Source organism: Coregonus clupeaformis, chromosome 29 (assembly GCF_020615455.1).
Source record: "Coregonus clupeaformis isolate EN_2021a chromosome 29, ASM2061545v1, whole genome shotgun sequence".
In the NCBI taxonomy this organism is placed as follows: Eukaryota; Metazoa; Chordata; class Actinopteri; order Salmoniformes; family Salmonidae; genus Coregonus; species Coregonus clupeaformis.
This window is the reverse complement of record NC_059220.1, coordinates 37092736-37108151: the sequence shown is the minus strand read 5'-3', so window position 1 is coordinate 37108151 and position 15416 is coordinate 37092736. Positions and strand designations below refer to the sequence as shown.

Genomic DNA, 15416 nt, shown 5'->3' with positions numbered 1-15416 from the left:
GAAGGTGAACCTTCACCCCAGTCTGAGTGCTGTGGAGCAGGTTTTCATCAAGGATCTCTCTGTACATTTATCCGTTCATCTTTCCCTCAATCCTGACTAGTCTCCCAGTCCCTGCCGCTGAAAAACATCCCCACAGCATGATGCTGCCACCACCATGCTTCACCGTAGGGATGGTATTGGCCAGGGGATAAGCGGTGCCTGGTTTCCTCCAGATGTGACGCTTGGCATTCAGGCCAAAGAGTTCAATCTTGGTTTCATCAGACCAGAGAATCTTGTTTCTCATGGTCTGAGAGTCCTTTAGGTGCCTTTTGGCAAACTCCAAGCGGGCTGTCATGTGCCTTTTACTGAGGAGTGGCTTCCGTCTGGCCACTCTACCATAAAGGACTGATTGCTGGAGTGCTGCAGAGATGGTTGTCCTTCTGGAGGGTTCTCCCATCTCCACAGAGGAACTCTGGAGCTCTGTCAGAGTGACCATTGGGTTCTTGGTCACCTCCCTGACCAAGGCCCTTCTCCCCCAATTGCTTAGTTTGGCCAGGCAGCCAGCTCTATGAAGAGTCCTGGTGGTTCCAAACTTCTTCCATTTAAGAATGATGGAGGCCACTGTGTTCTTGGTGAATTTCAATGCTGCAGACATTTTTTGGTACCCTTCCCCAGATCTGTGCCTCGACACAATCCTGTCTCGCAGCTCTATGGACAATTCCTTCGACCTCATGGTTTGGTTTTTGCTCTGACATGCACTGTCAACTGTGGGACCTTTATATAGACAGGTGTGTGCCTTTCCAAATCATGTCCAATCAATTGAATTGACCACAGGTGGACCCCAATCAAGTTTTAGAAACATCCGAAGGATGATCAATGGAAACAGGATGCACCTGAGCTCAATTCCGAGTCTCTTAGCAAAGGGTCTGAATACTTATGTAAATAAGGTATCTGTTTTTTATTTTTAATACATTTGCAAAAATGTCTCAAAACCTGTTTTCGCTTTGTCATTATGGGGTATTGTGTGTAGATTGATGAGGAACATTTTAATTGAGTCAATTTTAGAATAAGGCTGTGACATAACAAAATGTAGAAAAAGTGAAGGGGTCTGAATACTTTTCGAATGCACTGTATACATTTTTCAACCATTTTCCATTCAGAAAATTTGGAATTAGGAATAAACAAAGGCTTTGATTTCTGGTCAAACAGATGTAAAAGGGGTCTTAGAAAACATAAGAACCAGAAAAAGTTAAGGTATTAGAAATACATAAAACACAATAATGTTGAAGTAAAAGACCCCTGCCAACTAATATCAACACTTACATTTAGTTTGGGACATTTCTCTGCCTTCTGTAAGTTTTAGAAACATTGCCTTGCGCCCAGTGGTGTAAAATACTTTAAACTACTACTTAAGTAGTTTTTTTGGGTATCTGTACTTTACTTTACTATTTATATTTTTGCCAACTTTTACTTTTACTTCACTACATTCCTATAGAAAATATTGTATTTATCCCTGACATCCAAACGTACTTGTTACATTTCGACAGGAAAATGGTCCAATTCACACAGTTATCAAGAGAACATCCCTGGTCATCCCTACTGCCTCTGATCTGGCGGACTCACTAAACACAAATGCCTCATTTGTAAAATATGTCTGAGTGTTGGAGCGTGCCCCTGGCTATCCGTCAATTAATTTTTTTACAAAATTGTGCTGTCTGGTTAGCTTAAAATAAGGAATTTGAAATGGTTTATACTTTTACTTTTGATATGTAAGTACATTTTTGCAATTCCATTTACTTTTGATACTTAAGTATATTTAAAACCAAATACTTTTAGACTTTTACACAAGTAGTATTATACTGGGTGACTTTCACTTTTACTTGAGTCATTTTCTATTAAGGTATCTTTACTTTTACTGAAGTATGACAGTTGAGTACTTTTTCCACAACTGCTTGCGCCTTGAAATTCCATTACTAAAAACCTACTACATTAAGATGTTTTCTAATTTCTCTACCTCATGAGGGAGGATAATGAAAAGTTTGCAGAAGTAACAAGTAAAGGTACACCTATCAATTAGTTAGTGTTTTTACTGATACCAATTATGTTTATGAATTATTAAGTAATTAAAACGAAATTTCAGAAAAAACGGTAACAGAATTTCTGCAATTGAATTGGCTACAATGGGAAATCACAGTAGTCACAAACCACAGTTGGGTTCACAAGTTAGGACAGCACAGTAGAGTAGAGTTTAGTACAGTACAGTAAAGAAAAGTAGAGTATAGTTCAGTACAGTAAAGAAAAGTAGAATATAGTACAGTACACAGTAGAGCACACTAGAGTTGTACTGTACTGAACTCTACTGTTCTGTGCTGTACTCTACTGTACACTGCTGAGTTCCACTGTGCTGTACTTTGATGTCCAAACTTGTGAAACATAGACTTGTTTTATTGGTTCAGATTTGGTCCAGAAATGTGGTCTTTTTTGGCGGCAGACCTGATTAAAATAATAGCCAGTGTGTAGAATAATACTCAAATATGCAAAGGAGGATATTGCATATTTCTACCTTTGTGTACCTACTTAGGATACATCACCATGAAGAGAATGACATTCATATCCATAATTATGCATTTCTGCGTAGTACTAGGTGAAAAATCTGTCGATGTGCCCTTGAGTAAGGCACTTAACCCTAATTGCTCCTGTAAGTCGCTCTGGATAAGAGCGTCTGCTAAATGACTAAAATGTAAATGTAGTACAGATCAGGGACCTATGATGAAATTGCGTTACCACAATTCTGTTTCCGGGTGTAAATCCACTTCACTTAAATGTAGTTCAATAACCAAAATAGATTTTTTCAAAGTCAATGTGTCATGTCATAGCTGACACCCCATTCTTTCTGCAGACATTGTTGAATCTTAATTCGGAGCAGATATTTAAGAGTTTTAGGAAAACGTGGACACAAAAAACTGAAGGAGATTTTACTGAAATTCTGTTACCAAACCTTGCATCTGCACAGTTCTTCCAGTAAATCTGTTTTTGTAAAATGTTCAGTGCAAATTGTAAAAAATAGTCATTGTGCATAGAGTTGCATGGTTTGTTGAACTTTGAAATCAATGTTTTTTGTTTGGCATACATTTTAAGTGAAATATCTGAGTCTCTGCGCAATTCTGTTACCGTGGAATTGGCCCCCATCTCAATGCCCCATCATTGGCTGAGTGTAACAAAACACATACCAGTCTACAGTACCCTTTTTTGTTTACAGATGAACATGGTTTCTTGTATTGAATGTTTTACACATCCTCATGATCAGTCTTTGTGTCTTTCCAGAAGACTTACAGTGCAAACTAATCTTCTGCAAGAGGTCGAAGCAGTGGGTGGTGAAGAAATTGTACGAGCCCAGAACCCACCACTTCAGGGAGAGGCTTGTCCACCTGGCTGTGGAGCGCAGAAAGTACTAGACGGTTTTCTACAAGGAGCCAGAGTAACAGCTCTCCAAACCCAATAACCCTGCCAACGTCACCGAAGCCTGCTAAACCAGCTGCTGTTGCTCAACACAAGATGGGGTTCACCAGCTGAAGAACATTCTGGAACCTAGCTGAAATATTCAACCAACACAACATCCATATTCAGTTATACTGATGTTGAAGTATAATATAGAATGCCTAGTATGCTCACAATTGCATTGTGGTGGTATAGATATTGCTAGCTCTTGTACATATGTATATAATGGTGTTTGATCAAATGTTTTATATAATATTTTTTGCAAGTGTACTGACAAGTGACTAAGTGATTCCAGCTGCACCAGAAACCAATAAGGTGTTGACTTCAACTTCTGGATCAATTCATTGTTATATTCATTAAATGTATTTGGATAAACTAGCTACAATCTTACTGCTAAAACAAATGATGCAGGGAGTTGGTGTCTCATTTAAACTTCCATTTGTTGGCAAGTAAACCTGTTTCAATAAAATAGTAAATTAGTCTGTCAATATAGCAAATAAATAGACATGGCTTGTATTCAAGACAAAGTGTATTTGCTTTGGCGACCGAGCTGAGTTTACACAGCAGTATGCAGGAACAGTTATGGGAACGTATGACATACAGTATATACAGTAGAAGAAAAATATACTACTAACGTCTATAATAAATAATACAGTTCTACAAAGGTAACACTTGCATGGTGTGTTTTGGCTGTGCAGTGAGGTGTTTGGAGTCTCTTTGATACAAGGGGAGATTGTTGTTAAGGGACCTTTCACATCTCCTCTTGAGAGTCAACTTCTTCTTTGTATCCAAGCGGTGTTGTCGGTGAGAGAAAGATAAAAACGCTATTAGACATAAATGGACAATCGTTGTGTACTGTCTGTATTCCTACTGTAGCAGCATGATGTAGAATATGAGACATCTCACAGACACACATTAGCTAGCTAGCTACAACACAGAGGTATAGTTACTCCAAGACTCTTTGTCATCATCATCAAAACATTTCTCCAGTTTTGCTCCTAATGAGATGCACTGAGGCTAGCTAGCTAGCTATAACATTAGACTACAGTACATTTTAGGTATAGCAAACAAAGCTAGCTAAACTTGACTAGCTTGGCTTGTAGTGGTACTAGCAAGTCCCGTTATAGCCGAATCTATCAAGAAATTGTACTGTACTGAACAACACTGCCTTGCGTAAAAAGAGAGCTTATATTGCTAGCTAGCTAGCGACAGAAAAACAACTTACTCGTTTGTCATTTGCCTTCCTGGTCCAGCTGAGGAGCGTTCAGTTCGCTTGAATGTTTTCTTCGTTGCGGAACGGTTTGTACTGAACGACACATTTCCCCACAATGTTCTTGTATGTTCTTGTACAGAGTTTGAGGTATGTTTGCTCCCATTTGGTGGGTGTTGCGAGGTATGGCTTGAAGCAATGAGTGACGTATTTAAAAGGGCAGTGGCCATGCTGACAGCAATCAACCCAACCCACAACCCAACCCCTCCCCGTTTTCCAACTGGTCGTTCAGTACAGCACCGTTTCCGTTCAATTGAATGCTCCAGAGCAAAAAACGTACTGAACGCAGCCCTGGTCTAGGCTGCTGCCACTGCTTGCTGGTCTCACAATTATTTTTCTCGCTGTCTCAACTACTCTTCAGTGTATTCCGGCTCAAATAAATAGGGCTGTATGTTCCTATGTAAAAGAACATCAAAAAATGTTTTGTCGTCCAGCACTTCTTGGAAAGAGTAATCATCAGAAGCAGCCATTGTAATTATTTAGCCATCTCAGATAGACAGTGGATTAACATACTGTTGCTCCCGTGAACCTGTAGAAACTAGTACCGCCTCCGTTTTGAAAAGCCCGCCTTCGAGGGTGGGAACACAATTGGACAAGGAAGTAGGGGTCCGGTCAGGCTGTAGTCTTTACAAAGCCAGGGGAAATGAATCAACCTAGATATCCTGTAATGTCCTGGCAGATAGGAACAGGTCCAATGGCTCTACTGAACAAGGACAACCATATCTTCTCGCTGCTAGCGATAATTGCTACAAAACATGACGACTCTATTCGTTTTTAGATCAGACAGCAGGCTCAATCAACCGATGATGTCATTGGTTGAACACTCCGGGCGTGAAAATTCAAAAATACCGCTATAGTACATAATTATGTCTGAAACACCTCGCATCACTCAGAAGTATGTAAGGAGACTGGAAAAACAGTGTCTAGCAGTGAAGTTTCCCTTTAAGCGGTCCCAGCTGCCAGACTACGGGATAATCTCAATTGCATACTCCTTGAGTCCTCTCCTCGCCTCCTTCTCAAAACCCACTGGAAGAGAGAGCCAGACGTCACTGCAATTGAGTTTCTCCCCATGTGTTTTAAATTGAACCAGGAAGCACCAAAGGTCAGCAGCACAGGGCCCTTTAAAATATGATATTTTGGAACCTGACATACAGTACCAGTCAAAAGTTTGGACACACCTACTCGTTCAAGGCTTTTTCTTTATTTTTTACTATTTTCTATATTGTAGAATAATAGTGAAGACATCAAAACTATTAAATAACACATATGGAATGATGTAGTAACCCAAAACGTGTTAAACAAATCAAAATATATATATTTCAAACAGACACCATTTGCCTTGATGACAGCTTTGCACACTCTTGGCATTCTCTCAACCAGCTTCACCTGGAATGCTTTTCCAACAGTCTTGAAGGAGTTCCCACATATGCTGAGCACTTGTTGGCTGCTTTTCCTTCACTCTGCCATCTGACTCATCCCAAACCATCTCAATTGGGTTGAGGTCGGGGGATTGTGGAGGCCAGGTCATCTGATGCAGCACTCCATCACTCTCCTTCTTGGTAAAATAGCCCTTACACAGCCTGGAGGTGTGTTGAGTCATTGTCCTGTTGGAAAAGCAAATGATAGTCCCACTAAGCCCAAAGTTGCAATCTACTGTAGATATAGCCTGCAGAGCTCTATCATACTATCCAGGTCTGTGCCCAAACAGTTTGAGCTTCTACTTCTAAAAATCCACCTTTCCAGAAATAAGTCTCTCACTGTTGCCGCTTGCTACAGACCCCCCTCAGCCCCCAGCTGTGCCCTGGACACCATATGTGAATTGATTGCCCCCCATTTATCCTCAGAGTTCGTACTGCTTGGTGACCTAAGTTGGGATATGCTTAACACCCCGGACATCCTACAATCCAAACTAGATGCCCTCAATCACACAAATTATCAACGAACCTACCAGGTACAACCCTAAATCCGTAAACATGGGCACCCTCATAGATATCATCCTGACTAACTTACCCTCTAAATACACCTCCGCTGTCTTCAACCAGGATCTCAGTGATCACTGCCTTATTGCCTGCGTCCGTAACGGATCCGCGGTCAAACGACCACCCCTCATCACTGTCAAACGCTCCCTAAAACACTTTAGCGAGCAGGCCTTCCTAATTGACCTGGCCCAGGTATCCTGGATGGATATCGATCTCATACCATCAGTAGAGGATGCCTGGTTGTTCTTTAAAAGTAATTTCCTCTCAATCTTAAATAAGCATGCCCCTTTCAAAAATACAGAACTAAGAACAGATATAGCCCCTGGTTCTCCTCAGACTTGACTGCCCTTGACCAGCACAAAAACATCCTGTGGCGTACTGCATTAGCATCGAATAGCCCCTGCGATATGCAACTTTTCAGGGAAGTTAGGAACCAATATACACAAGCAGTTAGGAAAGCAAAGGCTAGCTTTTTCAAACAGAAATTTGCATCCTGTAGCACTAACTCCAAAAAGTTTTGGGACACTGTAAAGTCCATGGAGAATAAGAGCACCTCCTCCCAGCTGCCCACTGCACTGAGGCTAGGAAACACTATCACCACCGATAAATCTACAATATATAATTGAGAATTTCAACAAGCATTTTGCTACGGCTGGCCATGCTTTCCACCTGGCTACAACTACCCCGTGATCGATAATAGACAGTACTGTGCAGACGTCTTCATCGACCTGGCCAAGGCTTTCGACTCTGTCAACCACCGCATTCTTATTGGCAGACTAAATAGCCTTGGTTTCTCAAATGACTGCCTCGCCTGGTTCACCAACTACTTCTCAGATAGAGTTCAATGTGTCAAATCGGAGGGCCTGATGTCTGGACCTATGGCCGTCTCTATGGGGGTGCCACAGAGTTCAATTCTTGGGCCGACTCTTTTCTCCATGTATATCAATGATGTTGCTCTTGCTGCTGGTGACTCTCAGATCCACCTCTACGCAGACGACACCATTTTGTTTACATCTGGCCCTTCATTGGACACTGTGTTAACAAACCTCCAAACGTACACTAGTAAAACTAAATGCATGCTCTTCAATCGAACGCTGCTGGCACCCGCCCACCCGACTAGAATCACTAATCTCGACGGGTCTGACCTAGAGTATGTGGACAACTACAAATACCTAGGTGTCTGGTTAGACTGTAAACTCTCCTTCCAGAATCACATTAAGCATCTCCAATCCAAAGTTAAATCTAGAATCGGCTTCCTATTTCGCAACAAAGCCTCCTTCACTCATGCTGCCAAACATGCCCTCGTAAAACTATCCTACCGATCCTTGACTTCGGCGATGTAATTTACAAAATAGCCTCCAACACTCTACTCAGCAAATTGGATGTAGTCTATCACAGTGCCATCCGTTTTGTCACCAAAGCCCCATATACTACCCACCACTGTGACGTGTACGCTCTTGTTGGCTGGTCCTCACTACATATTCGTCGCCAAACCCACTGGCTCCAGGCCATCTATAAATCACTGCTAGGCAAATCCCCGCCTTATCTTAGCTCATTGGTCACCATAGCAACACCTATCCGTAGTATGCGCTCCAGCAGGTATATCTCACTGGTCATACCCAAAGCCAACACTTCCTTTGGCCGCCATTCCTTCCAGTTCTCTGCTGCCAATGACTGGAACGAATTGCAAAAATCTCTGAAGCTGGAGACTTATCTCCCTCACTAACTTTAAGCATCAGTTGTCAGAGCACCTTACCGATCACTGCACCTGTACACAGCCCATCATTAGCCCACCCAACTACCTCATCCCCATATTGTCATTTATTTTGCTCATTTGCACCCCAGTATTTCAATTTGCACATCATCTCTATCATTCCAGTGTTAATACTAATTGTAATTATTTTGCACTTTGGCCTATTTATTGCCTTACCTCCATAACTTGCAACATTTGCACACAGTGTATATATATTTTCTGTTGTATTTTTGACTTTATGTTTTGTTTTACCCCATATGTAACGCTGTTGTTTTTTATTGTACTGCTTTGCTTTATCTTGGCCAGGTCGCAGTTGTAAATGAGAACTTGTTCTCAACTGGCTTACCTGGTTAAATAAAGGTTAAATAAAAATAAAAATAAAAACCAGATGGTATGACATATCGCTGCAGAATGCTTTGGTAGCCATGCTGGTTAAGTGTACCTTGAATTCTAAATAAATCACAGACAGTGTCACCAGCAAAGCACCCCCACACCATAACACCTCCTCCTCCATGCTTCACGGTGGGAACTACACACGCGAAGATCATCCGTTCACCCACACTGCGTCTCACAAAGACACGGCGGTTTGAACCAAAAATCTCAAATTTGGACTCCAGACCAAAGGACACATTTCCACCGGTCTAATGTCCATCACTCATGTTCTTATTGGTGTCCTTTAGTAGTGGTTTCTTTGTAGCAATTCGACCATGAAGGCCTGATTCACACAGTCCCCTCTGAACAGTTGATGTTGAGATGTGTCTGTTACTTGAACTCTGTGATTCATGTATTTGGGCTGCAATTTTTGAGGCTGGTAACTCTAATGAACTTATCCTCTGCAGCAAAGGTAACTCTGGGTCTTCCATTCCTGTGGCGGTCCTCATGAGAGCCAGTTTCATCATAGCGCTTGATGGTTTTTCGACTGCACTTGAAGAAACTTTCAAAGTTCTTAACATTTTCAGTATTGACTGACCTTCATATCTTAAAGTGTAATGATGGAATGTTGTTTCTCTTTGCTTATTTGAGCTGTTCTTGCCATAATATAGACTTGGTCTTTTACCAAATAGGGCCATCTTCTGTATACCATGGTAGTACCATGGTGTAGCCGGAGGACAGCTAGTTTCCTCCTCTGGGTACATTGACTTCAATACAAAACCTAGGAGGCTTATTTTGTTGTATCTTTTTCACTTTCACTTTCTTAGCTAGCGAATGCAGCTAGCTAGTTTAGCCTACTCAAACACCCGGCTCAAACAGAGAGGGATGTTATGTTAGCTAGCTGGCTATGGCTATCCAACACTGGAACTCTTCCAAGTCAAGGTAAGCTTTTGGTTTCATTAATTTATTGCCACCAGGGCCCGCCGGTGTAACTGCTAAACTGCTTGCTGACTGTACACTGTACTGCATGCTTGTAGCGGGTTTACTAACACGTTAGTTCTAGTAGCTATGTTGACTATGAAGTTAACTTATATGGTGACATGATGTAGGCTGTGTGTAGCGGTTAGTGGTTATGATATGAAGGTTTGGTTTGGAAAGGTTTTATCGCCTGGTCACAGACAGCTGATGTGTTGTGCACTGAAGTCCACAAACGAAGGGAAAAGGTGAGAAGAGGAGAGCGCGTAGATGCGAGAAGGAATTATACAACGATCAGGGGTGTATTCATACCGGCGATTCTGTTGAATAACATTTCTTAAACGGAAGCAAACGGAATGAAAAGGGGATAAACATACCTGAATTTGTTCAATAGAAACTCTCGTTTGCAACTGTTGGACTAATGATTATACTCTAGATCAGCTAGATGCAGGCAAGAGTGTGCAAGGCAGTATTGAATGTGTCAATGTCTGTCACTTTGATTACTCAAATTTCTCGCAATCTGTGCACCTACGCTGTAATCGTTCATTCATAGGCTAGGTTGTAGCAACCTCATGATGGGTACAGGGAAAATGTGAGTATCATGTAGTAGCCTAAACCTATCGCTGTTCCATTGAGCTGCCCTTTTCGTCCTCATGCTAAGTAGCCACAGCAGCCATTATGGAATGGCACTCGCGTTGAACAACAAAGGAGCTGATTGGCTGACACTGCCATTCCAAAATGGCTGCGGTGGCTACTACTAGTTAGCATGAGGATGAAAAGGCCAGTTGTCCGGGAAAACTAGCAGTATTTCAATCTCCTCGATGTATCAGTGTGGATAAAGGTACAATTTTGGGTACATCCCTGCATTGAGGTACGTTTTCCGACTCATAATTTACACTGGCTCCAATGTGTCTTATTGTAACCATGATTGGCCTCCCGAGTGGCGCAGTGGTCTAAGGCACTGCATCTCAGTGCTTGAGGCGTCAATACAGACCCCCTAGTTCGATTCCAGGCTGTATCACAACTGGCCGTGATTGGGAGTCCCATAGGGTGGCGTAAAATTGGTCCAGCATCGTCCGGGTTTGGCCGGTGTAGGCCATCATTGTAAATAAGAATGTTCTTAACTGACTTGCCTAGTTAAATAAAGGTAAATTTGAGTTCTGACCCAAGTGCAGGGCTGCAACCTGGTCTCAGAGCATTTTGTATTATTCTGTACGTAACTCCTGGAATTAGAATGATATGTTTTGTTTCGTATAGTATGGTATGCATTAATTTGTGGATGTCCATCATCCATTTCGTTTGATATGTTACTAATTACAATTCGTATGATATGTAACGAATCCCAATTTGTTGTTGCTAACGTTAGCTAGGTGGCTAGCACTAACATTAGCTAGGTAGCTAATGCTAATGTTAGCTAGCTGGCTAACGTTAGCTAGGCTAGGAGTTAGGTTAAAGGGTTAAGGTTAAGGTTAGGGGAAGGGTTAGCTAAAAGGGTTCAAGTTAAAGGAAAATCCACCCAAAACCACTCATTCCTATAATTTACAGTGTTATATAGCACTAATATGTGAGTGAGAACAATATTTTTTGTGAACAAATGTTTCATTTTGTCACTATAATAAGATTGGTAGCAAAATGTGAAAATCGTTGTGGAAATCTGTTGCAGCTCAAGTCGACCACAATGCAATGCTAGGTAGCTAGCTATCAAACGTAGCTACACACAATAATACCAAAGTCAATATTGTCGTAGTAAATATATAATGTTATAGCTTGGTCTGACTAAAATCTTGTGCATGACCCATTTTGTGTTGGGCCTTTGTATTCAATACAATGCACAAAAGAGTCCTATCTTGTCAGCCTTATCAGCAGGTGGCTAAGGACAACACCCACGCCATAGGTCTCTCAGTTCTTCCAACTCACGAGTTCTTGCTCTGAGGACACACACACACACACCCCCACACACACACACACATACACACATACACACACACACATACACACACATACACACACACACACACACACACATACACACACACACACACACACACAAAAATCCCCTTCTCTTAGGCTGAACATCTGAAGACAGAGAACCCGACTCAGAGCCAATGCAACAGTGATACTAACCTGGAGGGGACCTCGCCCAACTCATCAGGACCAATCAGAAGATCAGAACTACTAGAATCAACCTACTTCATTTTATTGTATAAAATGTCAGCACACAATGTTTCGGGGCTCTCTCAGATATCTCCCTACGAGATTGACGAACGGGTCCGTGCACGCGATTCCAGATATCTTTACCTCTGAATAAACTGCCTTATATTATACAATTATCCACCTTGTCCAAAAGTCTCTACTTGGTCTCCGTTCTCCAGTAAGCTTGTTTTATCAACAAAATCAGCATGTGAAGTAGCTAGTTAGTGCAGTTTGTTTCGGCGATTTTATAACTATCAATTTAGGAGTCTACAATTTCACTATGTTCAACCTGCAGATCGATGTGCCTCAGCGTGGAGTCTGACATTCGCAACGGCACCATGCAATGCACCCTGGACTGAAGAGGCTGACAAATAGGATTTTTAAATGTAAACTTTTAAATTACACATTTCTCGAGGTAGGAAAATCGCTAAAATATGATCAATGGCTCATTCGAGAGAAGACAACCTACATCGGGCAGTTTTGAAATCTGACATATATGATAGACGTTTTTGCGATCTAAAAGTCATATTCCTATTAACTTCCAGTGTAGTGAGAGCGGCTTTATCTCAATGCTACATCATACCAGCCGAATTTCTGTCTGCTTGAATGGCAATATCTCAGATACACATGAAAACATGAATTGACCCAGGGAATCGATAGAACATCGCTCAGAGATGCACAAAAACAATCTAACATTCAAAATAGGTGAATCTTTAATTTAAGTAACCTTTCGTCTTTTGTAACCATACCAAACCTAACATACTGTATCATACTTCTAAGCGTGTTTACTATATTACGTCTAGTCTATGAGACCAGGCTAAATCTTCCTCACCCTATAATTATTAGACTACCTCGTGTGAAGAAACAGTGATGTTTTTCAAATCCATTGTGCCTGTACGAAGTGCGTACTGTAAATAGGGTTGTGTAGCCTACCTAAACAAAACGTTTTGATGTGTTTGACCTTACCATTATGGCGAAGGAGTCTTTCAGCCCTACGTTCTATAATGTGCTAGATTCTCAACGTTGCACTTCCAAATAGAATGTGTTTTCACGTAAGAGAAACAGTTACTTTGCTTCAAGTAATAGATAACAAATCATGACCTGACTGTTTTCGAACAAAAAATCACATTTCTCTCTGCAATGTTATGGCAGTGGAACTTCGTTTAAGCATGATAGAATTAGTTCCCGACCTTCCCTGACGGAAAGGGCGTGCACGAGGTTATCCCAGGTTGAGAGCTCCCGAACAGAATCAACGGAACACTGTGCTGACGGGGAATTGCTCGCCAAACAGGTGGAACATTTGGCGAAAAGATACGAATCTGAAACCACACATCACCATTGAAATTCCGTTCCGAAGACTGGATTTTAAAACACGGAGAAGCGTCGTTAGCGGGTAGATTGAGCCTCAGCACTTTCTTGTAAGTCGCGAAGTTGAGTCCCTCGACCCAGCCTGTTAGCTAACGTTGCACATTATTATTAGCTACTAATTTTGTCAGCCAAGGGGTTCGGTCGCAAAGCAAATATGTTATTTGCGTATTTAAACTATATTGGTTCGTATACACTTTAAATTATATAAGGTATGTTTGTTGGGCGTGTCCTTTAATCAATGTTAGCTGTCATTTGTTTGAATAAAGACACAATAGTTTTCCCCCGAGGGCAAGAAGATAGTCTTAGCTAGCTGATGATATTTAGCTAGGTTAGCGCATAGCCAAGCCAAGGTATCTATGACTATGCTATTTATCTGACTCGATTGCCAATTCATTAACTAGTAATCGATATTGTTTAGCTGAGTCTTAAATGCTAATATGTGAATGCCAAATGCATGTCTACATCGTAAAAGCAACGGTTATAGCCAGCTAGCTAGCACACTAACGTTTGGCCTCTCTAGTCTTGTGAAGACAATCAAATGGATCCAGTGTGAAACTAAACAGATTTCTTGCTTCTTTTGCAACATGTATTGATGCATTTTCTGGATTGTATTTTACAGCTCAAACCCCTCGGGACATGCAGTAACTGGAGGATAGCTGTTTATTGAAGATTTGTTGAAGGAGAGAATTTTCCTCCCAGCAAGCCATTGTGTGATGATGGAAAATGACATGTTTTAGGACGAACCCTTGTAGCTAGCTGGCTGATCAGGCAGCTAGCAACACATATCAAGGATTCTGGATGATTCTTCCACTAGAGTCCATTGGGGATCATTATTATCTACCGGAGAGCGCCTCTAATTTATCACCGAGACAGACGCACTGTCTGTCCGTCTGACAGTGGACACAATGGGCGACACCAGTCTGAACGACTCGAACGTGAAGGTCGCAGTCCGTGTTCGTCCTATGAACAGGAGAGGTAAGTAACATTAGCTGGCTTATTGCTAAATTGATGACACGACACTCAGCTCAGTTGTTGTGAAAAGGTTCTAATCGATAACCTCTTAGCGAATCAAAGCCCTGACCCTTGCCTGCCATGGGTCACTCCCTGAGGCAGTCTGTTGGAAACGCATTATTACAGCCACAGTGAATCTTCATTGTTGTGCAATTCCAGTATAATTGTATATTTTCATGGGCATATATTAGAGATGTCTTGATCAATGAATGCCGCTTGGAGGGAAGAAATTACATTTTAGCCGTGTGTGTCCAGTCGAATTTAGCCGTGGGAGAACATGTCTGGAAGTACGGGTGTCTACTTTGGTGGGAAATACTGAGTCTAGCTACAGTGTAACCGGGTATGTCACGTGTTCCTTCTCACAGAGCGTAGAACTCAGTCACAAGACAGGGAATTTGACCAGCGCTCTTTCTCGTGTATCCTCCAATCATACAATGAAACAAGCCCATGGCAGTATCCATTCGACACTGTTATATCCCCAACTACACCCATCCTTGTCCATTTTGATAGTAGCCTACTGTCTGCAAATTAATTCGATTCCCACCAAAACAGACCCTAGACTGAAGCCTCTCATACACTGTAATGCAATTGTTAATAACCAACAATCAAAACACAACTTACTTTTTTTTTTTTTGTAATTTAGCAGACGCTCTTATCCAGAGCGACTTACAGTTAGTGAGTGCATACATTTTTTTTCATACTGTTGATGTAACTGTACATTTGATTTCTAAGTTGTTAGGTGAAAAATCTGTCGATGTGCCCTTAAGCAAGGCACTTAACCCTAATTGGTCCTGTAAGTTGCTCTGGATAAGAGCGTCTGCTAAATGACTAAAATGTAAATGAAAATGAAAGTTACTGACATCTAAAGAAATGTATTATGGCAAGGCCTCATATTTATCTTTCGACCTTGGGCTCTAATAAGTGTGTGTGTGTATCAGACAAACATTTGTGTTTTTTGAGGTCGGTTCGGTTTCGGTTCGATTATTACAAAATAATCAGTTTTTTTCCGTTTTCGATT

General features: G+C 41.5%; 1 protein-coding gene across 4 annotated transcripts in view; it reads left to right on the top strand.

Annotated features, from left to right (window-relative positions):
* Nucleotides 1–13232: 13232 nt before the first annotated feature.
* Nucleotides 13233–15416, top strand: part of LOC121545081 (kinesin-like protein KIF13B) — a 70180-nt gene continuing 67996 nt past the window's right edge. For all 4 annotated transcript variants that reach the window (XM_041855458.2, XM_041855460.2, XM_041855461.2 and 1 more), the window contains exons 1-2: nt 13233–13437; nt 14007–14362. In XM_041855458.2, coding sequence (XP_041711392.2) covers nt 14293–14362 — 70 coding nt within the window. In that variant the 5' untranslated portion in view covers nt 13233–13437; nt 14007–14292. The remainder of the gene's footprint in view (nt 13438–14006; nt 14363–15416) is intronic.